The sequence below is a fragment of the Passer domesticus genome, chromosome 2 (genome assembly GCF_036417665.1).
Source record: "Passer domesticus isolate bPasDom1 chromosome 2, bPasDom1.hap1, whole genome shotgun sequence".
Classification (NCBI taxonomy): domain Eukaryota; kingdom Metazoa; phylum Chordata; class Aves; order Passeriformes; family Passeridae; genus Passer; species Passer domesticus.
The window spans coordinates 18,972,437-19,000,364 of NC_087475.1; the positions used below are offsets into that span (position 1 = coordinate 18,972,437).

The following is a 27,928-nucleotide window of genomic DNA, read 5'->3' on the forward strand; positions in this document are numbered from 1 at the left end:
AAGCCGCGCTCGGCCCCGCCGGAACGGAGCGAGGGAGCTTTGGAGGGAGTGCACGGCTCTCCGTGCCCGCCGGAGCCCCGGGCTGCCCGGGTGGGTGCGGGGACGGCGGTGCCCCCGCGCAGGCTGCGGCCTCCCGCCCGGGGAGGGGACCGGGCTGAGGGCTGAGGCAGCCGGGGCGAAACGGCGGCGGGAGCGGGAAAGCGAAGGGCTCAGGAGGGAGATGTGGGAGCCCGGGCGCCTGGCGGGGCCAAGGCCGGGGACTGTGGCCCCAGGCGGTGGTTGTGGTACCGGTACGGGCGCGGGGCTGTGCCGTTCCCTGCAGTTTATCGGCCCGGGGCCTGAGGCGGCCATGGGCGAGCTCGGGCGGGAGCGGCGCTCTGTGGCTGGGGGCAGCCGGGGCACAGGGCCCGAGCTCCTGCCAGCCCTTGGATGTAATTGTGTGCCCTGCTAGCAGAGGCGGGAGCTGCTCGTCGCTTCTCCAGGCTTTCAGTCACTTTCCGGAGTCTGGGCACGAGATCTGTGAGACCAGGAAATTACTTACGCCTTCAAAGGCTGTACCAGAGAAGTTCCATCCTGTTCCTTGTTTATGACTAAATTGACCAGATATATATGAAACATAAGCTAACTGGTCTACTGATAATTGTACAGCTTTCACCACTGTATTTCTTCCCTCTCATTTTTGGCCAAAATAGCTTTTGGGTTTATGTCCTGAAGCTCAGAGAATAAAGACCCTCTTTTAGGGAGCCACACTGCCTCGGCTTCTGATAGGGCCAAAAAATCTGTAATACATATGCTAAAGTTTGAGAACACTGTTTTGCGTTATGCTAATTTGTTTCCATTCTATTCACAGGAGTTGCTGCTGTTGTTTCAAGGATATTGATGTGAACATCATAGTGATAGGTGAGGTCTTCATAGCATTCCTGTTGGGATGAGAAGGAGCTGTAACTATCCTAAGTGCTGGACACTCTTTACAGCCATTTGCAAACCAGAATACAGGGTGTAGTGCTGGGAATTTTTGCCTCTTCTTTTGAAGAGAAATAACTTTTGCTGCCAGCTGTCCCAGCAATCACAGGCTTGTGCTTCTGCATGACTGTAACTAGGGCACTTCAGTATTAAAGTTAACGTCACAGCAATGCGCAGTGTTAATCTGAGGCACAGAATGTCAGACCACTTTTCAGACCTTTCCCTCTTCTGGTGATAATTGTGCATCAGAAGTATAAAATGAAATAGTGTTCGTGGGAGGATGCACACTATTGATGTTAAGTTCACATTTTTTTAGCTAGTGTGTACTAAGGTGAGTTCAAAATATACACCACAAAATTATGTTTAATCCCTTAAATTGTGAAACTTAATGCCAGGGGATTTATTGGAAACACCTGTTACTCATGGGGGTTTTGGCTTTAAATGCCAAAACCAGTTTGGGGATGGGAAAAAAAAAAAACGTGTCTGAACTACTCTTGCTGAAATCAGGAGAAATGCACCTGGAAAAGTAATTCCTTTATGTTAGCATCACATTTTACTGAGTATCTCCTACTAACTAACCATTGCTAGAAACTGGATACTGAGTTAGGGCAGCTCTGGCCTGACTGAAGATTGTTTTCACAGCTCTTGAGCAGCAGTGGGCAGACGGGCTGGTCAGCTCTTTGTTGTTAGGGACATTTCAAATTGAAATGTAGTTGGCTTTTTCCTGAAAGCTTTGTAAAAATGTGTTTTGTTAAAACCTGCTGAATTTATTGAAGTTCCACCTTCCTTTAATAACATACTGTGGTTTTACCATAATGTTGTGCAATAGGTTAGTTAACTTGTGTTGGTGGATACTGTGAATAGTGGAGCCCTCCCTGATCCTGCGCTGGGCTTGGATTGTCCCTGTTTCCTTCATGTGGCCACGCTGTGTCCAACACACCACTAGTCCCAGAGTGATCCCAGAGTGGGATTTACTTAGCAAGTTATAAACCCCAGTGCCTTGAAGTTGAGTCTGAGGTATGACAGACAGTGTCTCAATTTCTATTGACTCCAAGGGAATTAAATGCTGTCATTACTTTTATGGGATTTATTTATTATCTAATGCTCACCTGCCTCAAGCTTGTAAGGGGGACAGACATGTTTTGATAAAAGGGAGTGCATCCCTGGTTCATTATCAGTGGAGAAATATTTTAAAACTTGGACAAGAAAGTAGAAAAAATGTCCATCATTAATGATCAGTATAAGCAAACAAATCTTTTTCCCATTTTAAATTATTGTACATTTGCTCATGAGTTTCGTATATTCAATTGGTTACATATTTCATTTTTTAAGTATAAATTATAGAAGTAGGACTATTACATTTGTTTTTCTGCTCTTGTCATGTTTCTAATTTGATGTAGTTTGTTTTGGAAGAATAATTCAACTGAAAATAAACTCACATTTTAATTTAGTTTCCTCGCTTGCAGCATTTTTATGCTCTGCTTTATATTTGTAGTCTTAATGTTTCATAAATAATTTATGAAAATAATTAAAGTTTATGTGTTTGGCAAAACAGGTTTTTCATATTTGGTAAACTAATGCACTTGAATGATTTTGCCAGGGTTTTTCCCCTCCTTCCTTTTCAGAAAACGTAGGTGCATGTTGTGTGTTAATAATAAAGTATCAGACTTTACCAATTACTGCTGTAAAAAATTATTTACATTGAGATCAGTCCTGATTTCTGTTTATTCTCAAGCTGTTTGAAAGAATTTTTTGTCCTGTAGGAATTAGAGTGAACATGAAAATGAAACACACGCATTTTCTTTTCTGAAATAGAAAATTAAAGAATTGGATATCATTGGCTTAGTTTTTTAAGTGTGAGAAAAATACTTTACGGCAACCTTGACAGTATCCAGATGTATCTGGGAAAGATATCTATGGGGAAGAGACAAAAAGTATATGTGTACATCATGAGAGTGGAGATGCAGGTTTTGAAGAAGGCAATGGTTGTAATGAGACGTTTGAAATGCCCAAAGAGGGATGGCACAACAATCTTCCATCTATGCCTGGGGTTTGAGTGTTACAATTCTCTGCAGTGTTTTCCAGTGATCTTAGTGCTGGCTTTCCTTCTTCCATGCAGGCAGGAGAGAATCCAACATGCTTTAGTTGCCTTATGGCTGAATCTGCAGCCTTTGTTGGCATGAGTTGTTCCATCAGCTGCAGTGGGACTGCTCCTGTATGTAGAGCTTCTTGCAGACACGGGGTTATGGTGTTACCAGGGGTTTCAGCTTAGTGTGGGCTTTGGAAAGGACAGTCTTTTGCTTTTGTGGTTGCTGCATGATTTGCTTTTTGTTTGACCATTCCATTCTCCTTTCATGCAGTATGGCTTGTCTTAAGTGACAAAAAGTTACTCTTTAATGAGTGTTGCTAAATATGAGGCAGAACACAACTGTACTCATATGCATTTTGAAAATCCCTGGCTTTATCCTGGTCTGAATCTATAACTGTTTTAAGTGCTGTCTTGGCTATATTCCAGTGTTTCTGGGAATAGCATTTGACCATATCTTAAGATTAGCAATAGGTAGTTTAGTGTACTCTATTTTTGTTACCTTTCACAGGTACTTAAAATGAAGTTCAGGCTGAGGGTGAGAATGTCAGGAGAAATATGTGAACAGAGCAGCTTAACTATTAGTGTAATAAAATAATTGTCAGATAAGAGGAGATTAAGAATATTTCTCAATGATAAGTACTGGTAAACCACCCTGGATATGTTGGTAATTATATATCCTGCCTGGTGGTTATAGAGCTCTTGTTCTCCCTTTCTACCCCCACAACCGTTTTTTCCTTTTTTATTTTTTCTTCCTGTCCAGGTGCCCCTCTTCCTTATGCCTTTTCCTCACATTTAAAAATTGTGGTTGCAACTTGAATTAACCTGTGTTTTCTTCATGGGAGGCAGGATCAGATGCTGGAGAGGAGAAAAAAAGAGAAGCAAAGAGAAAGAAGGGACAGTATGTGGTCAAAAGTGCACCACAGGTTAAACAGAAACCTCACTGCATGAGTGGAATCGGGATGGGTTTAATCATTTTATGGCAGTTGCTTACTCTATACAAGTTCCTGTGCAGACACAGCTAAAAAGTGAGAACAGTTTGTTTCCTTTACGTTTATGGTTTTTACTTGGCATTAATTTGGAGAATAAAGGCTGGGAAAGCATGAAAAAAGAGAGAGCAATGGGAGAAGTGTTCAGTTCCAGCATTTCAGGCGCATTTTGCAGAAGGTTCTGTTTTAACTTTCTTACTGTAGTGGAGAATTTTAAGGAATAGGATTTTTACATCTGCTAATCAAAATCTTTCAGTAAGAGATTTCAACTTGCCCAAACAGAGAAGGGATACTTAACAGTACTCAAAATATAATTCAGTGCCTGTGACCACCTTAATACCTATATTTTTATGAATTAAAAAGCTACTCTTTTCTTTTCTAGTTCACCTTGATCATCACCAGAACAAACTCCACAAGAGATGGTAAGAGGTCTTCACAGGTTTCTATGGAATAACTTAGTCACATTTTATATATAAAATGCATATAAACACTTTCATTGAACTGTGAGTGCAGACATGTAAAAATTAGATGTAAAAGTCACTAAATTGCTTTGAAAATAGAATTCAGATTACAACAATGAGTGATTTGTCTACTCCTGGGAAGACTCCAGAGAAATAACAGGAGAGTAACAGAGGACTCTGATCATTTGCCTTAGATTTATAGCTTTTGTTTCCTTGAGGAAATCTCTTATTTCCATTTATTCCACAGCTGAAAAAGCACAGACACAGAATTAAATGAGACTAAAAGTGTTCCTTTCCCTTTTCCACCCAAATGTAAAACATTTCTGTAATTTCTTTTTTAACAGATGTATTTTTAAAATTCAAATATAAGAGTGGTTTTCAAGGGTCGCTTTCAACAAAAAACCCTCACAAAAAGTAGTTGGACAAGCACCAGCATCACAGTTCTCTCTGCATGAACTGGCTTTTTGTCTTCCTTTCCCCGAAATTAACAACTGGAGCTAGTCAGCCAGACAAATCAACTGACTTGATTCCAGAGGTTTCAGTAAAGTCATCATTTTATAAGAACTGGAGATAATTTTTGAGCTTTAAAAGAATATATTGTCTTTTTTACAGATATATAGAATGTAGGAGATACCTGCTTTTGTCTAGCTTCATGGTGTTTCAAAACTGGATTTTAAAGTATTTTAATATTTAAGGAAAAAAAAAGTCAAAATGTTTTAAAAGTAACTTGTTAATGTATCAGGTTTGACAATAGGATATTCTCATCTGTCTCCTGAAGGATGAGGAGTCAGTATGACATTCTTAAGCAAAGGGAAACCGTAAATAAAGCATTGTTCATCCTAGCTGTTAGGTAGTTGGATGATTAAGGATGAAGAAATTCCATATGGAAGGCAGATGCTTTCCTTCTACCCACTCATCTTGGAATGATGCATTTTGGGAGCTCCAAATGCATGGTCTTGTAGCAGTGCAGTGTTAGACCAAGAGGAGAGTCGCAGTGAAGTTTCATCTCCATGAATTCTTTCTTTTCAAGAAAGATGTCTCCACTTTTAGATCACATAGCAGAACTATACAGCCCTTCACAAATGGGCTGCACTTTTTGATCAGGAATACCTTTAGGAATGCAAATTTGTGGTGGTTTTCTTGATGTACTCTGTTAGCTGAAGATATTTTATTTCTGACAGCATGTAGCAATGACCTAAAAAGATACAGCCTTGATTTCTTATGGAATAATGGGCTCAGTTTCCAGAAAGAAGGGCAGCCTGAGAGTTGCAATTTTTTTTCCAAACTCGCTAGCATTTGCTTTGCTGTCTGAGAACCAGAAAGTGAAACAAATGTAAGTAAACTAAATGAACCTCTCTGGATAGTGTTAAATGGAAGTATTTTTTAGTTTGGAGTTTTCTGTTTTGCTTTGGGATTTCTTTGCCCTACAGAATCATTCTTTTAAAGGGACCAAATGGTGCCAGGGCAGATCAAGAAAACAGACTTAAAGATTTTTGTCCTGTATGTCCTTAAAAGGAAAAAAAATTAAAGAAACCACCTTAATAAAGGACTGCAAATGTCACATTCATCTCTGAAAACGTCAGCTAGTTTTGCCATAGTTTTGAGTGTTTGCCAGAACATGGCTTAATTAAAATTTTCCTATTTAAAGTAGAGGCATTCTGTTTTACTCCAGATAAAGTATTATCTATGGAAATTAAGACCTGAGGGAAAGGGAGAAAATATTTGATATTTAGTTTACTTGTTCTAGGCTCTAGTCTACTTTATGGCTTTGTTTTTTAAGATCCTCTATTATCCTGCTTTTTGAGAGTAGGATGAGGTGGGAGATGAAATGGCTTGTATGAAGGGAGCTTAAGGCTACAGGGACTGTGAGGCTTTGTAGTTACTGGTGAAATCTGAACAGCCTGAAACTTCTTTAAGGAAAACTGTGATTAGGTGGAAGACAGGAGAAGGTGTGTTACACTATGTTTCTTTCTATAGAATTGTTTTTCTCTGTACTTTATCAGTGGCACTACATTGCCTCTTTTCATGTTTCGGTTGGTGATGGATACAAAAGGGAGGTTTACTGGCAGCTTGCATTTGGCTAAATACAGTCTTGTTTTTGACTGTGGCCATGGTGGATATATGAACTTGTCTAAATTGCTGTTTGACCTTTTCTGAGAAACTTTGGCAGACAGATGGAGGAAATACATTACTGGAGAAAATACGTTACTGGATAAAATGAATGCATTTGTTTAATGCAGAGGAATCTTAATCCCTTGTGTTTTCTGTCTGTGGAGTTGGAAATTAGGTACAGGGTGTAATATCTACACCTTGGAATTACTCAATTCTTAAAACTCCTGTGAGTGTCTAAGGAATTGTGGATTATGTCCACACTGCATATTTCCTAAAAAAGCCAGATTCTTACTGTATTAGCATTAACACTTTGAAACTAACTTCTGGACACTACAACTTCTCTGATTCTAGTTCTTCAGTGGTAGTTGATGCCAAAGGAGTCTCTTGTAGGAGTAATGAGGTGTGGTGCAAGTACACTGTGCTCATACATGCTTTTCAAATCTCTGTGTTCTGTCATAGCTAAAGGATGACTAAAGATTAAAAGGCAGCATTGTGCTTGTATTTAGTTGCTCCCCTCAATTGCTCTTCATTTCTCTCTCTCTCTTTATACCTTCTTTTAGTGGGGGAGCATCAGTGCTGTGATGTGTGGTTGATTTTTCCCTGGTGTTTTCCTGCAGGAGGACACGGAGCCGTGGTTCTCTCAGCAGGTGTACGCGAGGTACTGGAGGCACTATGACCTAGCCATGCGCTGGATGCGCAGGCACCAGAGAGCCTACAGGAAAGCCATGGAGTCCGTCTATCGCGTGCCGTGGCATCCGTGGCATCCTGCTGCAGCCTCTCCCAGCAGCCACTACACAGATTGGCATGGGAATGATCTCCCACATAACCAAAAGTATTCTCCCAGCTATAGACCAGATGTCAGAGTTCCATGCCATGGGGGAGCTCAGCAGTACACAGGTGCCTACCAGGAGAGGGTGGATGCTGATGAAGGCTCCGAAATGGAAGAGGATGCTGAAAGGGACTCTGAAATGGAGGAAGAGTCTGAGTCTGAAGGAGAGATAGAATATGACTTGAGTAACATGGAGATCACAGAGGAGCTTCGCCAGTTTTTTGCAGAGACAGAGAGGCACCGAGAAGAGCTGCGTAAGTCCATGCTTGTCCTGTGGTATTTGGTGGCCATAACACGGAGTGCTGGGTGGCTTCAACATTTACAGGTTTTGTAAGAATTCACAGAAACAGGCGCTGCAAGTGAGCAAGCCAACTGACTAAAATAGGCAGAACTGATGGGTGCACTTAAGTACCACTCAATAGAACTTAAGTGTCAGAAGATGCTTAAAAGTTTTTGGTGAGAGAGAGAAATACGACTGCAAAGAGGAGAATAACACTTTTGTCCAGAAGACAGTATTAATCTTCAGTGCTGAGGAAAAGAGCTCCAGAATTTTTATGGTTAAATCTAGTTAATATGCTATATGTATGAGGGGGGAACCCAAAGGAAATGCTTGAATACATCACTGAACCCTAGAGTAAGCCTCAATATATTTTATAACATGGAGCAGCCATTTTGTTTGTTATTCTTTGGCTAACCTGGCAGTAAAATTTCATTACCCTTTTCTTCTCCTCCTGCATCCTCTTCATTCTGTACTATATCACAAGTTTCTCTTTGTTGAGCATCTTGATCTGGACCCAAGTCCTTTGATAGGGAACGTAAGTCTTAAGATTTTTCTCAGGTTTTGATCCTCAGAGGTATTGTTTCTGTGAAATCCTTAACAGAATAAAGGTTTTTTCTGTACTTTATTGACACTTTACTCATATACAGATGTTGCCGAAAAAATTATCTGTTTTAAGAATGCAGTTTAATAAAAATAACGTTTCTCACATGACTTCAGTAGAAAATAAGTGTAAAGAATGTTTAATAGAGCTTTTGAGCTTTTTCTGCTTCTGTGAAAGAGAAAACATTCTAAAAACATAAAATAAAGGCAATGATTGAAAGGGAAAGAAAGAAAAAACATGTTAATTTCTTTGATCAGCAGGTATCAGAGGGTGAGCTGATAGCTTAACTTCACACTTCTCATCAATGTGATGTACAGTTGATCTAGTTAGCACAGGAAAGTGAGTTAAGGAGTTCTGTGATAGTGCCTGATATGAATCCCTTTCTCATCGTGCTGTTGCAGAATCAGCTTGGTGTTCTCTGTTGAAATGTTCCCTTGATGAGATACATGGTGCTTTAAGACTCTGGGCTACTTCTGGGAATGCAGAACATTTTCTTTGGATTTTTTTGACCAATATGATTAGTGGTATTTAAAGGTATGTGAGTGATTAAAGGTGGTATCCTGGAAGTTGGGAGATCAGGTCTTAGAGATGTTCTCTGTTGCAAATATCCTGTATGACCTTGGTGTAGCCATTTAGTCTCTTCCTGACCCCTCACTGGCTGTGCTTGCTAAAAATATGATTTGTTCTTTATGATGAGCAGGTGAATTGGGAAGAAGTTTATGACTCAGAATACAGATTTTACTTTTGTTCCTTCCACCACAGCAGTACTCAGAGCCTTCTGGAATGATTTGGTCTCTGCTCTGTGCTGTGTAGTAACCTAGTTCTGGATGAGTGTAACTCCATGTGCTTCAGTGGCACTATTGCAGATCTTCATGCAAATTCAAGCAGGCTCTGTCTTTCACTACTGCATGCCTCAATTTCTTTAGTAGCTTTCCTGATGAAGTAAGAATAGTGCTGAGTAAACATCTATAATTCCTCAAAGCATGAAAAAGTAAACAAGTACTTGACTTAAATGAAATTTAGAAGTGACATAGGAATCTAGGGTGAATATTGCTTTCTAAATGCTAATTTTGTGAGTAATTAAAAACGCAGTATGATCTTGTTTGGAAGTATTTTTTTCTTGCAAGGTGAGGGAAAAGGAGAATAGAAGAAATTTTTTAATCTGTTAAAGTTTCTCAAAAGAAGAAACATAAGCAGCAGGAGGAGGGGAAAATCCCTGTTTGTCTGATGGTGTGGAAATGAGCTGGTATGGAGACCGTGGTTGAAGGCAGTAGTACTCTGCTTTAAGAGGTAATTTTATTAATTTTCCTGATTGCTGTTTATGAAGAAAATTAAATTTAGAGGATCATTAAGCTGTGATCCATAATGATGCTATATCATGTTATGTCTTTCATACTGTTTAACAGTTGTCATTCTGTATTGATGCTTGAGAAGGTTGAGATAACACATCCGCAAAAGAAACCCTCAGTGACTTGAGTATTTTCTCTCTAATGACTTTTCCTTTTAATCCCAAACTGAATGTCCTTAGGAGCAGACTTATAGAGAAACTTGGGTAGCATAAATCTCAGTAATGCCTGAAATTTACACCTCCACTTCTGAGAGAGAGATTTGTAAGGGTGAGGCAAGAGTTTTACATAGCACTTAAAGAAAATTTGATTGTTTGGGTGTGCCACAGTAGAATACCAATAGGGACCTTGACGATCAGTTAAAGTAAAGGCCAGTCCTTAGGGGACATTAAGGGGAAGGCTGTGTCTCATGTTGTCTTCCTCTGGCATCAATAAGGGGCTCCGGGTGGGATTCACAGCCTCTTAGCCCTGCACCTTGATGTTCTCTTGGGAGGAGACTCACAGCTTGCTCTTCTAAAAGAGTTTGCAAGAGTTAGATACACGCTTATGAGCAGCTTAATGAGGGGGGAGTCACAAGGGAGCCGAGCATCAGTGGGGCAAATAGGAATGGGAGTTTGGCACGTAAGGAAGGGGATACCAATCTTTGTGGAGGATGACCTCCATTAGTTTGGTGTTTTTCTACCTGTCCAAAGTTAGGAAATACTACACAGCATTAATGCATCTATTTTGGATGCATGTACTGAGTCTTGATTTTTCATGTGAGATATAGCTGGTTCCCACACCTGATCCACAGATGTCTCATCAACATGTAGAAGGATAATCAAATAGATTAAAAGGAATCCTACCTGATGGCAGACTCTTCACTTATAGTGCCTCATCTAGAGCTTGCTGGAGGTAAATGATCATGATTGCTGACATCAGAGGATAAGGTCTTGCAAACTTTAACTGTGAGAGACTTAAATAGGCCTGTGATGTAGGTGGGAATGAGGTGATTCAATCTTGGAGGTCTTTTCCCACCTTAATGATTCTCTGATTCTGTGGCTTTGTGAAAGGCATTTGAGCTTACATGGCGACATACAATTCTTACTGCTAATTGCAAAGAGAAAAGCTCCACAGATAAAAAAGATGTTGTGTCAGACTAGACAAAGAAGAAAACTTAAGCTTTATTTCATTTCTTGGTAGCTGCCACAAACTTGAAGAACAAGCAGATCTCTAACTTCTGTAGGATTTCTGTAGGTTTTCTCAGTGGGCATTTGCGGTGATTGGCTAACTTGAAAAGTAAGGGCTTTGAAACTGGCAAACTTGCTGAATGATTTAACACTTCTGCAGTGATACAGTTCACAACCAACCTCTTTTAAAACAATCTTCTTTTTGTCTTTGAAATCACATCAATTTCTTACTAGTTTTTGTATTTTTATCATGTGTTGTAGTCAATTACATGTTCCTGGAATGCCAAGATGTAAATATGAGTAAAGTTTGGCTGAGGATGTATGGACTCAGACATGCTAATACACTGCCAGCTTATCTCATGTTTTAGATAAATGGCATTTGGTTAAAACCCTTACAGACAGTTTTAATTCCTCTTCAGTTGTTTCTTCACGTGCATTCGTAATTATACAGTGATTCTCTTTTTTAGACAGTTTTCTTGTCAGGCTAGTCTGCCATTCAGATTCTTCATGTAGCTGGTGATCCAAGCATACTATGCATCTTGGGAATGTTTAAATGGCTGTATTTAAGTTTTCCCTCTGGCAGCTGAAAATCATGAAGTTGTTTTCCTGGGTTACCATACCTGTCAGACCTAAGTACGGTAGCAGATTCTCCAGGCATCCTAGATGTAAAGCATAGAATGCAGTAAGTTGCCTTTTTACATTTGCAAGAATTAAAAGGGCAAAAATCAAGATAGGAAGAATCACAACCCTAACAGTTCTGTAAATTGTCTAATTGCACATAGTTATTACACTTTTTAATTTAGCCTTTGAAACATGTAGTTTGTCCTTATACAATTTTTCCTTATTTCCTTTTGCATATAAGAGAAAGTCGCTGCTAAACTTGAGTGAGTACAGCATTGCTAGTACATTGAGAACCATTCTGTAGTAGTTAACAGGACATAGACAGAATCCTTTATTTAAAAACAAAGAAAAGCAAGGGAAAGTACCATCATGTCAGTTCATTACTGAAGGATAATAGCCTATCATTTGTTAATGCTCTGGCTAATTTTTCCATCAAAGCCTCTCTTTCTATTGCCCACACATAGCCTCCAGCTTTTCCCAAAAATAATGTCTGAACTTAATTTTTTTTATGCTAGATGGAAAATATTTTTTTTAGAAATGAACGGAAATAGTGAATGAAGATGTTTGTTTCAAAACTGCAGTCTGCAGGCTTTTCCCCTCAGGTTTCTTTTTCTCTGAAAGATGTAGTTGCCACTGCCTCTTCTGTGAAGGGGAAGTAATGGAATTTTCCATGTTTTGTAACTTGTTTGAATCGTACCATATCCATGAAGCTTTTGGTTTTGTTTAAAGCCTGCATGCCTTTGATTCAGGGTTTTTGCCACAATGTTTTCCTTCTTTCCTTCATTTTTGGTAAATGCTTTTCCCAGTTTTTTATCTGCCTTTTTCATCATAAGACTGTAGCTCAAATTCTTGGAACTACAAACTCCCCACCATTTCTTTTCCTTTCTTCTTCACTACCCTGAGCTGTCCAAGCAGTGTGGATGGTGAACTTTTAAATATCTGCTCAACTTCCCCGCCTTTAACAGCCTTTGTTGACAAACTTTTTGACAAACCAAAAAGCCTTGTTTGGCATGAACTCCAGTCACAGTCTGTAGAAGCTGAGATGCTGAAGCTTCTGAGAAATGCCTGTGAAATAAGAGTGCTCTCTGCAGTATGTGTGGGTGCTTGAGAAATGCTTTAGAAACATGTTGTTTTGTGAACTGAAGAAGAAATATGAAAGTTACTCTTTTTGTACCACATCTCTGATCCTGATGATTGAACCTTTTGCTGTGTGGCAACAGAATCTTCCCAAGTGCACACACTGTGTCCAGCAGAGGTTGTGTTATTCAGTACCAGAAGCCCACAATTGAGAGAATGCCTCCTTACTAGAGAAACAAGGAAAAGTGCCACAATTTTCGCTGCTTTAATATTGAAAACTAATCTCTACTTGCAAAATTAGAGAGTCTGAAGAGCAAGACTGGCACAGTTTTAGATCTGTTTCATGACAGACAAGGTTATCATTATACAAAGCATATCAATTTGTAAAATATTGTCAAGAAAATGTCCTTGGATCCTATGCTAAAGACAGAATTTGAGCTTAAGAGAATGTGTGTCTTTGCTCTGTGAACCTATGGCTTGCTGCTGCTGGAAGTAATGGAAGAGAGACATTGGAAAGCTCAAGGTACTACTGAGGAAACTGAGCTGTGTGCTCTGGAGAGTTGCAGAGGAGTTAATACATGTACTAGAAATTATATATAAAGTCTTTCTGATGTGTATGTGCCTCAGGCTGAGTCTGTTTGACAATGTTGCCAACCCCTGAAAGTACACAAGGGCAAGGCCAGGCTTCTTGTGTTCTGCTAAGGGATGCTGCTGGCTTCAGCTCCTAGGTGGCATCTGGGACTTCTGTGTACCAGCCCCCATGGGTGCAGCCTGGACAGCTGGGTTGAGCTGGGACCTGGAATGTCAGTTCCCTATTTGCCAGTAGCTATACTGGTCTTGTTTTTTAATAAGCATGCTGTGGAGTATTGGTATTTGAGTTACAGCAGGTTTATAGGTGGGAGCGTGGGAAAAGAAGCTCATGTGGTTCAGTGTGACTGTAGTGTAGGTGTTGCTTTAAGAGGAATGCCAAGATGTTAAACACCTCTACTTCCTCTTAAATTTGATGGAAATTAAGAATGCTTCTTAAAATGAACATATGTATTAAACTTCAGAAACCTGTGTTTGAAGTAGTGATCCTTTATTTGTCTGCCTGATGTGTTCCTCTTATTGTAGTGAGACAGCACATACACTAGGGGGCTTGTTGAGATGTTCAGTTTATTCATGTTATAAGGGGTTTTGAGGACCTCAGGAAGAAAGCAAAAGCCTCAAATGGTAGAATAATGAACAATCTGATCTAAGTGTTCTTTACAGACCTTTTGCTTAACAGTTAACTTAGATGTCATCTCTGTCACCAAAATGCATCTTGTTGACAACACCTTTGCTGAATAAACAGAATATGAGCTACTCTTTCTCCCAGGAAGCTGTTATCCCTAAGTTATTCATGACTCAGTAAGAGAAGTCTGGTAATCTTGTATTGTTGCTGCCCTGATAAATCAGTAATGCAGTAAAATTCCTTCTGACTGGACTTGTGTTGAGGATACGAGAATAAAAACAGGAGAGACAGGACATTGTTCCCTCAGCAGCTTTGTCCCTCACCATCTGAGATCCATTTGATACCTGGTTTTGGTAGTTGCTGGTTGCAGAAGGATCCCATGGAAACTGGTCAGTAGCTTGCTCTGATGGATCAGCCACTGGAATTTTCTCTTTACAAAGAGAATACATGTGATAATTCAGTTTTAGATCACACAGAGTGTCAGCGCCTGTTTTGTGTCCGTGAGGTTTCCAAGGATTGAACGTATTGCTGAGACATACTTGGGCTCTGCAAAGTTTTGGTAAAGAACTAACAGCTGGGCCCCAGGGCTGAGGCCACATGTGCAGCAAGAATCCTTCCCCAGTCTTGTTGTAAGAGCAAGCATTCCTTTCAGAATGCTGTTCTGGAAGATTGCTTCATATGGGAGCAGTTTGGTGTGGGAAGATGAAGATTCTACTTAGACTCAGAACTGGTGCTGGTAATTTTTTGAAGGCAGGTTTGCCTGCTTGGTTATTCCATTAGCATCTGCAGCTGCTCTGAGTGGCTCCTCTAGTCTCCTCTTCATTCTTTGTCTTTGAAGTGAAGGCTGTTAAAGCAGCTGCAGCTGCTGTGCAAAGGAGCAGGTGAGACCATGCTGACAAACACAGCTCTAGAGAAAAGTGGCGTAAAAGCACCTCTGTGCTAATCACTCAGCTTGGGCAGTCTGTCTTCACAGTTGATGCACTTTTCCCTAAAATTCCTTGATTACTGGTTCTATCTGGGTGCCACATGAAGCATTTCTGGATCTAAATGATCTTAGGGAAATGCTGTGTCTCAGTTTTCTGATGATAAATCTGGATTTGTCTGCCTTTAGTGTGATACTTTCAACCTTGTAAGTGGACAGTGACATTGTGGACTGTGAAGTGTTTTCTAACACAAGCTATCTACTAGGGGGAGCATTTGCTGTAGAAAGAATGTTTAAAGTTTCAGGGTGTCCAGCACTGGAGTAATAGTGAAAAGCAAATGCCAGAGAACCAGGTAGAAATGGATGTAATGATGATGTCTTCTTTCTGCAGGCATGATGTACAATATCTGCTGAGAAGCTCCAACAGAGCATGGCAGCAAAATACCTCGAGTGTAACACATTTTAGGTCTCTCTGTTATAAAGCAAATCCCCTCTACAGACAGATTTGCTTGGAGACAGATAATGTACCCCGGCTCATTTTAATGGGGAGTTGTTAGTGCCAAGACTTCAGAGGCACCATTTGCTTTTCAGCATCTCTCACTGTGCCTCAGTGTCATGAGAAGCATCCAGATGGAGTTCACATCCTTTGTCATTAGGGAAATGTGGGTGCTGGCATGGCAGAAACTGACAGTTCAGAGACTTCCATCTGCCTGGGTCTTTTCAAAACTCATTTCCTTGGATGTTGAAAATCAAGTGAGAGAGGCAGGCAGAGTTTGTTAGGCCACCCATCTCAGACTTGGGTGGCCTGTACAGACTTCTGTCACAGCCTTGGATGTGCTGGTTGTGACTAGATCCACAAAAGCTTTCAGTGTAGGTAGAATTCAGAAACAAATATCCCATATAATAGTCTTTGTCTTCCATATGCCTGCCAGGAAGAAAAAACCTAGTCATTTATACCCAAAGGATGATACATCTTAAACCCTAAGGATACAGGGAACATTGTCCTTCTTGTCTTTTCCAGTGTCAGGGTTGAGCACCTATGCCACCATGTGATGTCATCTGCTGTGAAGCTCATTCCAAGGAATCTAGAACACCTCCTGCTCTAGGAATTTGTGTCCATTTTCTGTTTATTTAGACCTTTAGGGGTGATAGCACTTCCCTGTTACTCAGAGAAATAGAGAAGGTTGATACAGCAGCATGAGAAACACTTTTGCTGTAACCCTATAAAGTACCCTGTACAGAGCAATCCAGCTGTTCATCAGTGCTACAATTATTACAGTTGTTGTTGACCTCCAAAGTACCCAAAGCTGTTTATGTGACTATCAAAACTTTCCACAATATTTTCAAGGACACATGTCTGATTTTGTCAGATCGCTGCTCTAGTACACTGAAATCATGGAGGTAAAGTAAAAGAATGAAGGCCAAATACTAAATGGGTATTTTTACTGAAATAAATAATGCTGGTGTTACACCATTGAGTGTTACTGTTCACATTTAGCTGCATAAGAACCTCCTGGGTTTAAGTTCATTTGTAGTTGCTGAAGTGATTGCTGCTCTGAAAGTCAGCTCTGTATTCACAGAATTTGTAGAAAGGAATGTAGGTCTCCAAAGAGTGTGCTGGGCCTCAGTTTTTCTGTGGTTGTTCGAATGCTGAAACTAATGCTGCTGCTCTCACTTCGTACGAGCCTTGCAGAACACCTTGATTTCTAGAAGGGCTGCAGTTTCTGGTGTGGTTGCTGAACAGAGTGTTGGCGGAATCACTCTAAAATTCATCAGTTGCCATTTCCTTGCGATTTTTGGCCACTGGTAAATGTAGAAGTGTCCAGACTGTGAAGATTGCATCATGTGCAACATGCTGATGGAGGAGGTGTTGAGGTGGTAGATTGCAGAGCAGCTGGCTGGCTTTGGAGAAGCATCTGCATTTTTCTGATCTCTCTGTTTCTCACTAGGTGATGCTGGTGACATGTAGACATTTGCATTCTCTGCTTTTACATCCTTCAATTGCATTAGGTACTGACCTCTGTCATGAGCAGGCTGTCAGACTAGGCTTTTAGTCTGGTGGCTCTCTTTATGTAAAGTCTTCATCAAGTCACTGAAATACTTAATGTAGGAATTATCCTGTTGAAGTGACAGAGAGGAGACAGAAAGCTCCGAAGTGCTAAGAAGTACAACTTAACTTTCTAACAAGTGGAATGCCAGCTGTCTCTCTTAAAAAAAGTGCTCAGATTTGTGCTCCAGCACCAAATCCTGGAACTACTTTAGAAGTCAAACATTCCCATTTTGTGGAAGGTACAATAGATGCATATCTGTGGGTTTCTTCTGGCATATGTCCCCAGGGGGTTTTGTTGTGTTTTTAATACTGGGCATAGCAGTTACCCTCATGAGTTCAAGTATATTACATTTTATTTACTAGAGTGCTGAAGAGAGCAATGAGAAATTCAGAAGGTCAGAGGGAAACTTATATTTCCAAAGTTACCCTTCAACCCTTCCTTCCAAAACCTGTGGTATGTTTAACCAATTCCTTTAGTTTGACCCTTTTTCCAGATGTCTCTTTCCAAATGCTTGGTCAGGCAGCACACGTTGTTTACTAGCAGCATGGAGAAAATGCGTATTTACTTACTGAAATTAATTTTCTCTGGATTAGACCTTGTTATTTAGTTCTGCATGTCTGTGGTAATACTGAGTTTTGGACCTGCCAGTTGACTGAAAGGTCAGTTCATTGCCTGACTATACTTCCTTCCAGAAAATCAGTAACATGGCTGCAGGTTGCTCTCCAAAAATTTTTTTCAAGACTTTTTGATAAAATAGCTTTCTCATATCAAGCAATAAACAAAACTTGAGTTCAGCACTGTATTGTGTCTGGAGTCAAGAAAGAAATTTCATTGTGAAGTTCAAATGTGAATTTGATCTAAAGACTGACACAGGTTACTTATTTTCTTTTTTTTTCCTGAAAGTACCAAACTCAGTATTATTTAGCTGTCTAGCTGCTCAGTGCATCGTGAACCATGTTCTTCCACGAGGATGTGTTTAATTTCTGTTCAGAGCACACATAAAAAACTATTGTGAAACTCATGTTTCTTCTGTGTTCTGGTTTGCTTTTAAAGTAGCGCTTTTAAATTTTAACATTTCCTTGTTCAGTCTCTGTAAATTCAGACTATGCCATAAATGTGTGTGAAGACACAGTTATATATAGATTTAAGTAATCCTTCTGTTTACTCTAGCAGTGTTGTCTTTGTCTGGTGTCAGCATTGTTGCCATCAGTGACAGATTGGAGTTGTTTTGGGGGATGGGAATGCAGAGTCAGCTGGTGTGTATTTAATCTTATTGAAGTAGACTTGATCCTTACTAGAGGCAGCTGCCAGTGCCTGATCCTGTTCTAATTTCTTAGCAGTGGTAGTTCAGCAACTTCCTATCAGTTTAATTGTGTCAGATGGCACCAGGGTACAGACACCTTGGTGTCTGTGGTGTGCTGCACAGGGCTCACCTCTGAGTTTTCTCCTCTTCATCAACAAGTCCCTGATTGTGAATTAGATTTAAAGCAATCAAATTCTAGAGCAGGCTTTCACTTGAGGTTCCATTGACTTGTTGATTGTCTCATATTCACGAGGTTTAACTGTTTCAGTGCATTTTCTGGTTGGACTAAAAATACTCCTTTTTAGGGGTTTTATTGTGGAAGGTAATAGAAGAAAATAAAGGTGATTTGATGTTTAGCTGGGCAGTAACCAGTGTAGCCTAGTGCTAATGTAAACATGGACATGAAGGCTTATATTGTTTCTGTGTAGTTTGTTTTGGAGACCACAGAACAATCCTTGGTTTTTAATCATATTTCTAAAACAGAAATCGGCTTCTTTATTCTCCAGTTAGCTGTATAACTTTGTGCCAGTTGCTTAACCCAAACAACAAAATAATATGAGATAATTAATTCTTTAAAGTATTAGATTGATTTTACAGATTAGTTACAGTGAGGCATGTGGTTAATTAACTTGAGAGTGACACATACCATTAAGTACCAAACCTGAAAGTGGAACACCTTAATTCTAATCTTACTTCCTTGGTTTCTATTTTTTTTTTTTTTTATTTATTTCAAAGGTAGTTTTTCTCCATTTTCTGTCTTGGTAAGTAGTTTTGCCCTGTTTCTAGAGAGCTGTCCTCTTCAGGCTGTGTAGAAAAATTGGATTACAGGGAAAGAAGGTATTGGGGTATGTCAGATGTGCAAAATCTGTTTGCTGTCTGTTTAGACAGCCTGTTGCAACTATGTCTGAGGGAGTGCACTCTCTTACCTGAGATTATTTCCTCTCTTAGCAATAGGTTTCAGTTGGGCTGTGCTTCAGTAAACACATCTTGGTGCCAAAGCCAGGCTAAGCAATTATTCTTCATAGACATTCGTTCCTGCTCTGGTGTTTCCAGGGCACTGAACTGTACTAGAACTAAACAGAATGTGTTGAAGTTTTGTTTGGTTGGGGGTTTTTGTTTTTTGTAGGATTCTTGTGTTGCCCCTTAGACAACTGTAGAATGAGGAACCTGGGAGCTGGAGTATGCAACTAAGGGAGAAGAGCAGAAATTGCATAAGCTGGTTTTGTAGCTGAGGAAGGAAAAATGTCCATGGAACCATGGTTTCAGGCTGCCACAAGCTTGCCAAGGAATCACATCTGCTCTTACTTCAAAACCTGAAACATTTCTGAAAGGGAGTGTTTTCCTTTTTCTTGAGAATATTGCATTGCTTGTAGATATATGTGATGAAATAGTCCATTTCTTTTAACTCATTCTCTCCTCAAGTAGCAGATGGAAATTTTGTCAGTGTAGATATTTGGGGTGTTAATATCCTCAGGATGTTTGGTAGTTCTCTTTCATGATTGTCATAACTGATAACTGAAAGCTTAACATTGCAAGCAATTACTTCCACCAAAAGTAATTTTTATTCTGAATTAGTGTTTTCCAGTCAGCTACAGCATTTGATTTTTCTGTATAGGAGAGAATGCTTGCATAGTAAGATAGGGCCTAGCTGTCCTTGGAGATCCAACTTCTCCTAAAAATGGGAGGGGGAAAGTCACGTGGGGAATCCCTTTGTCACATCTTTTGAAGCACAAAGTTTTAAATTTAAGAAGTTTTAAAAGAAGTCTATTTTCCCCAAGCCAGCTTACAGCTAGAACAAGGCTGTTCATTCTGCTATAAAATCATCATTCTCTTTCAGTATGTTTCCACAATTTCAGTAAGTTACTTAGTGTTCCATAGTAACCTCCCAGCAAGCAGGACCACGATGGTTTTAGCAACCAAGAATATTTTCTCTTTACAGATGTGGGGGTAAGTCACAATTGTTTGTATCTTGTAGACTCCCACTGATGGAAACTTGTTCTGCAAAACTTTGCACTTGATAAAGAGTAGTACTTGAGATTCCAGCCCTGTGGAAATCCAGAGCTCTGCAGAAATTAAACTCCTTGAATATCCTGTGTACAAATCCTGATTTAAATCCCTGTTTCGGTGGAATTCCTTGAGGCAAAGATTTTGATTTTCCCCATGTTATGCCCAGTTCCTGCAAGTATGGGTACAATAAAATGGTCTGATTCTATCACATCAAAAAAAACCTCTTATGTAGGTTTATGGTGAAGGTATTTAGCTTTTCTAGGAAGATGAAGAAGCTGGCATTTTGCATGGAGAAGCCTGTGTGGGCAGAACACATATCACAGCAGATAGGCTCGTGGGAAGTGGCATTCAAAGAGAGAACTAGGAGTTTCTAATCAGTAGAAATGGGTAGTGGTTTTAACTGTTAGTGTGGGCTGCTCAAGATCAGCTCAGGTAGCATTTAAGATGAAAAGCTCACTAAGTGCACGCGCAGCAGTAGCAGAAAATAATTAACCATTTCAAATAAGCAGACAACTATGTGAACACACAGTCTGAAATCATGGAAAACACCAAGACTGGAGAAAGTGCAGTATTTCCTTGAAAAATGCTGTGCTAACTAAGCAAGCAACTGAAAGTCAGTAATGGCATTTAACACTCGGGAGGAGCAAGCCCTTGGTCTCTTACCACACCTACCATTGTGTGGGGCAGCACATGGCAGGCTGCTGAGTGTGGGCACCTCCAGACCTGTGGGGAAGAATGTCTGTATAAGAAATGTTGTCAGATGGAATATTATCACTGGCTGCAGTGAGCTGAGCGTTGGATGTATAAATACCAAGAGCTAAAAATGGTACAAGAAACCACACAATGCTGGGTATAAATCTTTCATTTAAATCTGACATAGATAATTACCCTCCCTACTTATATCTCCTTTTAATGTTGCAAAGTCTCTCCATGGAGACTTCTTCCTAAATAAGGGAATTTATTTGGGTTTTGGTTTTGAAGTTGCTTCTTTTCCTTGGTTTTGCTGGGGTTTTTTTTCTTTTAATAAAAGAGGATAAGTTCTGGACAGGAATTTTTTTTATTATTACTTAAGCTTCTCAAAGGATATGACAAAGAAAGAAATGTAAAGTGGATCAAACTTGCAAAAAGGGTGAGACATTTTCCCTTTTTACAAAATAAGAGAAACAAGGCATCTGAGTTTCTAAGGACCTAGGGGGAAAATAGCTTATGTCTTAGGTCATAGTCTTGCTGAAAGTAAGTAAGAGGTCATTTGTGTGCATATGAAGGCCCAAATGCAGTGAATGGGTAAAACAGTAGTTAGTCTCCTCTTTTGGCAGTTCCAGAGCATGGAGATAGTTGTCTGTATTTGTTCACTTTTCTTTTCAGCTAGTACACACCAGATTAGAAGTCATTCATAAAAAGTGGGAAAAGTGAAGGGACAAACAGTAATCCAAAACTTACTTTCATAAGGCCTAGAATTACTAATGATGGCCCAGAAATGTAGCATGAGTTAGGTAGATGTGCTGGTTTTGGCTGGAGTAGAGTTTGCTTCCTTTACAGTGACTGGTTTGGGGCAGTGTTTTGAATCTACACTCAACACAGGGTTGATAATGTAGAAATGTTTTTGTTATTGCTGAGCAGCGCTTACACACAGCCAGGGCCTTTTCTGCTTTTCCTGCTGCCGTGCTGGTGAGGACCTTGGTGATGAATGGGAGATTGGGAGGAGACACCTGAGCCAGGACAGGTGACCCCATCTGAGCAAAGGATATTCCAGACCCTCTGATATCATACTCAGTAAATAAAGTGGGGGGAAGAAGAAGGAAGGCAGGGACATTTGGAGTGATTATGTTTGTCTTCCCAAGTCACTGCTATGTGTGATGGAGCCCTGCTCTCCTGGACATGGCTGAACAACTTCCTGCCTTGTAAAAAAAAACCCAGAAGAAAACCAGAGGGGAGCCTCCACCAGTGCTGCCTCAGCTCTGTGCTTGTGAGAATGAAATGCAAAGAGCAAGAGCTGTGGGCAAGAGAGAGCTCTGCCTGTGCAACCCTGACCTCAAAACAGCTGGCACCTGCTGGCCCCAAGGTCCAGTTCCAGATCTAGTGTCTTAAAGAGGCACTTCCCATTCTGGGCACAGATAGATACAGAATACAATAACCTTTGGTGTAACCCAGGACACTGGGTGCATGACACAGCTGGACTTTTTTTTCTTAGTGGTTAAAGAATTCTATTTACTGTGTTTGGAAAAAGATACCCCATCTGGTTTTGGCCAGGTAACGATGACTTCCCAGCAGAGCTGAACTTGGTAGGAATAAGTTAACTTTGAAGAGAGCTTCAAGAGAGAGAAAGAGCATCTTGGAAAAGAAATAAAACTGACCAACTGGGAAAACGTCAGCAGTGCTTTTCCTTTGTGGGGTAACCAACCACCACTGCAGCTGCCTGCCAGCCTTGTCAACGTTTGCAAAATACTGTTCCTTGACTGGGGGAAGCTTGGCAGTGGTTGAAGATGAATGCTGTAAAAGAAAGCATGTTTATTTTAGTCTGTGTGAAGTAGAAGGAGGAACTACTTAGAATTGTGTAAAAATTGCTTGTTTTGCATTTATAACTTGGCAGCCCAATTACTTGAGAATTTGGAAAGTGAAACTGATCTGAGAGTGAGCTGGGGACTTCATGGATGAGTATGTGTTTCTTGCTTCAGAGAAATTCTGATTGTCTTCATAGTCTTGTGGTTATAGACAGCTTCTAATTTTTTTTTGTATTTCCATTGTCAGATTCTAGTTGTCAGCTTTTTGATGAAGAGGTAATTGCACATTTAGCTTAGTTGTACTGGTTTGTATTGTTTTTAAACTAAACTCTGAGGTAACAGATAGAACCCAGACTGCTGGAAATTACAGCACTTCTACTTCCCAGCCCTTGCCCCACCAAAGAAAGTTTAGTATGCATCTCAACAGGACAATACTTTCTCTGTTATCTATTTCTTATGTCTATTTTTGGAAGTATTTTGTTTTTGGAAAAGCAGTAGTTTACATGACCATTTAGTTTCATGACTTCTTTCCTTGATAGTCTGTAAAAGCAAATAATGCTGCCTACTGTAAGGGTGGTGAGACACTGGAACAGGTTGCCCAGAGAAACTGTGGATGTCCCATCCCTGGCAGTGTTTAAGGCCAGACTGGATGCGGCTCTGAGCAACTTGATCTGGTGGACACTGTCCCTTCCTGTGGCAGGGAGGTTGGAATATGATTTTTAAGGTCCCTTGTAGCCCAAGCCATTCTATGATTGTCTATGACTCTGGAGTTTGTTGCAGTGGTATCTCTGCACAGATAACTGTTTTGAAACTGCAATGTATCCCACACAGCTGCAGTAGTATTACCAGCAACAGCTGTCATGTTCTGTGCTCAAATCCAGCCTTTGGTGCAAAAAACTGGGGGTCCCTATAGCACATTTCTGTCCTGAGCCTCTGCCTGAATTCTAGACCTGATTTATGTGTCTAAAACTGTGTAATACAATCACTCTGGGATTTTTTTAACCAGTAGCTATGGAATAGCAGAAGTCAAGTTAGGAAGTTACGGGCACTATATCTGATTAGTGTAAAGTAAAACGCTCCAGACGTACATCAGGTAATTCTGAGAATGGAATTTAAATTGGTATTATTATTTTGATTGTTACAATTAGGATCTGCAGATTTATGAACTAGTCTGTATTGAGGAATGGAGATTGATGCACACTAAACTGTAATCCACTCATCCATCATGAATCTTCTGCTAGAGATCCATTTAATTTCTAAACAGAAGAATTCATTATCTACCTCCAGAGAATTTTTTTTCTTAAGGATCAGCAGTGAGCTATCAGACAGCATTCTACAGCAAATAAGCGAGGAAGCAGCTGCCTCTAGCATGGAGCTATGGAACTAAAGAAGTAAAATTTTCCATGGGCAGTACAGAAGTACAAGGAATTATCTAGTGTCCCAAGAGGGTTAACAAATATGGGTCCAATTCATTGCCTTGCCAGTTTTGCTGTGTAATCTACAGTGGGAGACATTGGTTTGCCAGCATAGTCTTGTTTGGTTTTATCTGTCTAAAACTATACAGTGTATTTTGCATGAAGTTTGTGCTTAAAAGCGTGCTGTGTAGTTGTGGGCAGCGTGGTGTCCCACGAAGTTGGTTTCAGTGGGGTGCAAGGTGTAGCCTGAGTGCTGTACATTGTCCTCGAAGTGCTGAGCCCTCTGTAGGCAATGTTGGTTCCTTTAATTCAGACCTTCTGGTTAAAATGGCCCAACACCAAATAAATCTGACTCTTCCAAAAACACATATGGACTCTAATGTACATTTCCTTGTGAATTCTGGCAGTGCAGCCTAATGCAGGGGTGTGCCCTTAAAGCAGAATCATAGAAATGGCTTTCTGGAATAGATGGCTAATAACTCCCCAAGCCCTTCTGTGACCAACACAAATGGTGTTTCAAATGACAGGACAAAACAGCTTTCTGTGTCTGTCAGACAAACAGATCCTAAATTTGAAGTTTCTGATCATATAGTTTAAAATATCTGTTTTCTGTGAATGCCGTTCAGGGGATAATTCGTTTAGGAAGGCTGACAGTCAGTTGGCTGCTCGGTACAGTACTTTCCAGTATAAAAATAAACTGCAGATGTTTGACACACAAATGTCAGGATATTTAACTTTGGGTTAGGGTTTGCAGATGTCATGTGTATTGTGGAAGCTAAATCTCTGCATTAGGGTGAAAGGGGGCAGAAGTACATGGCACCAAACTCTGAGAAGCGTGTCTTGTGTGTGACCAATGCATCCTGACCTGTGGACACTGTCCTGTTTGATGTTTAAAAAAACCCAACTGCTGTCAGTAGTACTGAACTGTGCCTTTTACATGGTTTTGAGGATGGTCATTTGTTATTGAGGAGTTCAGCTGCTGGGTGATTTTCTCTCTCTTGTAGAAATGTCCCCATAAGAGGGGAGTTTTGTGTAGCACTGTGATGTTTTAACTGCACAAAGCTTTGTTTCTTTCGTCATAGCAGACCCAGGAAGCAGAGGTAAATTTGGGCATGCACAACCAAGTTCTTGCTTCCAGTCAGACTTACCACAGAGCATTTTTGTTGACAGATTGGTCCAAATGTTTCACCTCTTGAATTGTTTTAAATCCTCTTTAAAAGAGCTGATGCATGCCTTTTTGTTGGTGCTGTTTAGTTTGTTTTCAAAGCAATAGAGTAAGGCTGCCAGCTTTGAACTTTGCAAGTCTTGAGAAATGACTGAATTTGGACAGTTCATCCAAACACGATGCTTACAGCTGTGTTTCATTGACTGCACTTAATGGCTGACATGACAGACCCATTTGTTCATTTTCACAGAGTAGTAACTGATTACATTTTTCTCTTGGCTATCGTTCAGCTAAAGTTGCATTGTCCTGTATATTGTTTCCTTTCTCAGCTGCTAAGTCATTATTTTGGAAACACCTCTCCTTTTTGTTTGATTTTTTTTTGTATGGGGAATGGTTTGGGATTTTTTGCTTGGCTTTTCAGTTTTCTTGGGAGGGAGAAGGGATTGTGATTTAGATTTTTGTTGTTTTGTTGTTTGAGTTTTTTTCAGGGCCATGTGTGTTTAGGGGAGAAATGCAGCAATGTTGATTTTTGCTTAGTAGTACTAATACAGAGGTTTCCTACACTTTTAGGATTCAGTTCCAGGATCTTCTTCATTTCTCCCCGTTTATTCCAGCCTGGTTTTATCATGATATTTAGTAGGAATTTCTTTATGCAAAATAGTGCAGCTGCATCGTAGAACATGTGGATTTTTTTCCTTTTAGACCCAGCAAAAATACGAATATATAATATTTTTAAAGTTAAAATAAAACGTGATTGGTTGATAGCCCAGTAATTTACATCTCTGATGGTTTATTTGTCTAGGGAGGCAGCAGCAGCTGGAAGCTGAGGACCCCTACGTGGAGGCTGATCAAGACCTGCTCAGGAGGGTGGAGCGTTCTGTGGAGCCGCCCACAGAAAGACCTGGGGAGAGGCGCATGGCAGAAATGAAGAAGCTGTATGGTGCTGAAGCTGCCAAAATCCAGGCCATGGAGGCTGCCATGCAGCTTATCTTTGATAGGAACTGTGACAAAAAGCAGCCCAAATACTGGCCCATTATTCCCCTTAAGCTGTGAGTACTGGACTGTGCTCTGACGGGGCACAGTGCTATACAGTCAGGTGCCTCAGGTTGGGCTGCTGAAAGAACAAACTGCAAGTTTTGATTTTGGGCTTTGAGGGAGAGTCTTGCAAGGACAGCATGTATTTCCTTGGCCTTTTTTTCTTTTACAGTGTCTGTCGGTGATGTTCCCAGTCCATTCAACATACAGTTGTCAAGTAGTAATAGGAGGGACAGGGATATCAAACCTGTCTAAAATTCAGTCATTTGATACCCGCTTGCCTTGACCACACGTGCAAGAAACATAACAACGTCCATACCCAGTGAACTGGGAAAATTTAAGCAATGCAGAGAAGAAAAAGACTTTAGAAATTGTCTGCTCTTCCTGTTTAGGAATTTGAGTGATCTCATTTTCTAGTCTTATTTGACATAGTAGTATTAGGATCGTGTTTCACACAGCATAGCTTGAAGTGTTATGTCTGCTAATCTTGGATTTTTTTGAGAATCAGGAGCCCACTGGCCAACATACAACTTATCAAATTACCATAGCCCAGACACTGGAATTCTTTTTCAAAGGTTTATAATAAAGCAGGAAGTTTTTCTTCCAGACTGATACTCGTCTGGCAGGAGTTTGACTCTAAAGCAACATTATATAGAAAAATGTTTTAATGAAGGGGTGGGAGGACCGGGCAAAAGTCTGATGTGGTCCTGTCTCTTGGAGATCTGTTTAGCAGAAGAGAAACTTAAGAGGACACAGTGCTATTGAACCAGTGCCTAGAGTGATTTTTGCCATTCTAATAAAAAGCAGCAATGGGCTTGAAGGCTTGAATCTTTAAAGAAGGCTTATTAGAGTGATAGACTATATCTGCCCAATGTATACAGAGCTGTGGAAGCCAGGTAGCCCTGTGGGCTGTATCTCTATTTTAGGTGCTGGTTTCCAATGGCCAAGTGCATAGGACACGCAGAAAATTTAAACATAAGCAAGTAGATGTGTTTTCATCCATCTGCACAGAGATGAGCCTCTGTATGTGCTCATCCATCTGCACTAGCTGTTTTGGTTCTGCTTCTGTCACTCTTTACTTTGGGCCAATTGTGTTTGCCCCTCACTGAGTGAGGCACACTGGTGTTTGTGTAAGAGAGGCCGAACTGGCCCCTCAAAACCTGTGGCTCCTTACAAACTGGTACCCTGAATGCTTAAAAGGACTCTCTGTGAAGCTCTGCTGATAAATATCATTGTGTATTGAAGGGCAGTAGTTTGTGACATTGCAGCATTTCCATGCCAGGGCAAAGGAATCGTCTTCTGGTTTCACAGTGACATCCTCATCTGCCTTCCTGGCCACAGAGGAAGGTTACAATTAAAATTTTAACTTCAATTCATGCTGACTGAGTATCCAGAGCTTCTCTTTAGCGTGTCATTGTAATACACTCAGCAGTTGCTGTGCCCTCTGCAGCAGGCAGCTGCAATAAAGCAAGTCTGCAGTGCAGTTTGGATTATCTTTGCTTTCAGTAGTAGTTACTGTTTTTTCAAGGCAGAATTTCCATGTCAGTTCCACCTCTTTCACAGATGAAGTTAAATTGAACACTGAAATGAAAAGGTTCCAGTCTCCAAGACTTCTGGTGTGATTAATCTGAAAAATTTCAGTGAGACAGGAGAGAGAAAAGGATTATTAACAGTCATGCATTTGTTGTTATTCTTGTTTGTGGTGGGTTTTGTCAAAAATTCAGTGTTTTGTTCAGGTTTCCTTCCTTTGACCAAATAAATTTTCTTCTTAACACCTTGTAA

General features: G+C 40.4%; 1 protein-coding gene across 4 annotated transcripts; it reads left to right on the top strand.

Annotated features, from left to right (window-relative positions):
* Positions 1-27,928, top strand: GEMIN8 (gem nuclear organelle associated protein 8). 4 transcript variants are annotated; one of them, XM_064407648.1, is made up of 5 exons: positions 1-90; positions 851-900; positions 4,421-4,460; positions 7,229-7,694; positions 25,914-27,928. In XM_064407648.1, the coding sequence occupies exons 3-5, from the start codon at positions 4,458-4,460 to the stop codon at positions 26,162-26,164; spliced, it is 720 nt and encodes a 239-aa protein (XP_064263718.1). In that variant the 5' UTR covers positions 1-90; positions 851-900; positions 4,421-4,457; the 3' UTR covers positions 26,165-27,928. The 4 variants fall into 4 exon arrangements, with proteins under 4 accessions (XP_064263718.1, XP_064263721.1, XP_064263722.1 ...); XM_064407651.1 differs by lacking the exon at positions 1-90 and adding an exon at positions 206-290; XM_064407652.1 differs by lacking the exon at positions 1-90 and adding an exon at positions 415-431.

Coding starts and splice junctions, on each gene's coding strand:
- GEMIN8 (XM_064407648.1), top strand. Junction 7,695..25,913: donor GAGGCACCGAGAAGAGCTGC/GTAAGTCCATGC, acceptor TTATTTGTCTAG/GGAGGCAGCAGCAGCTGGAA.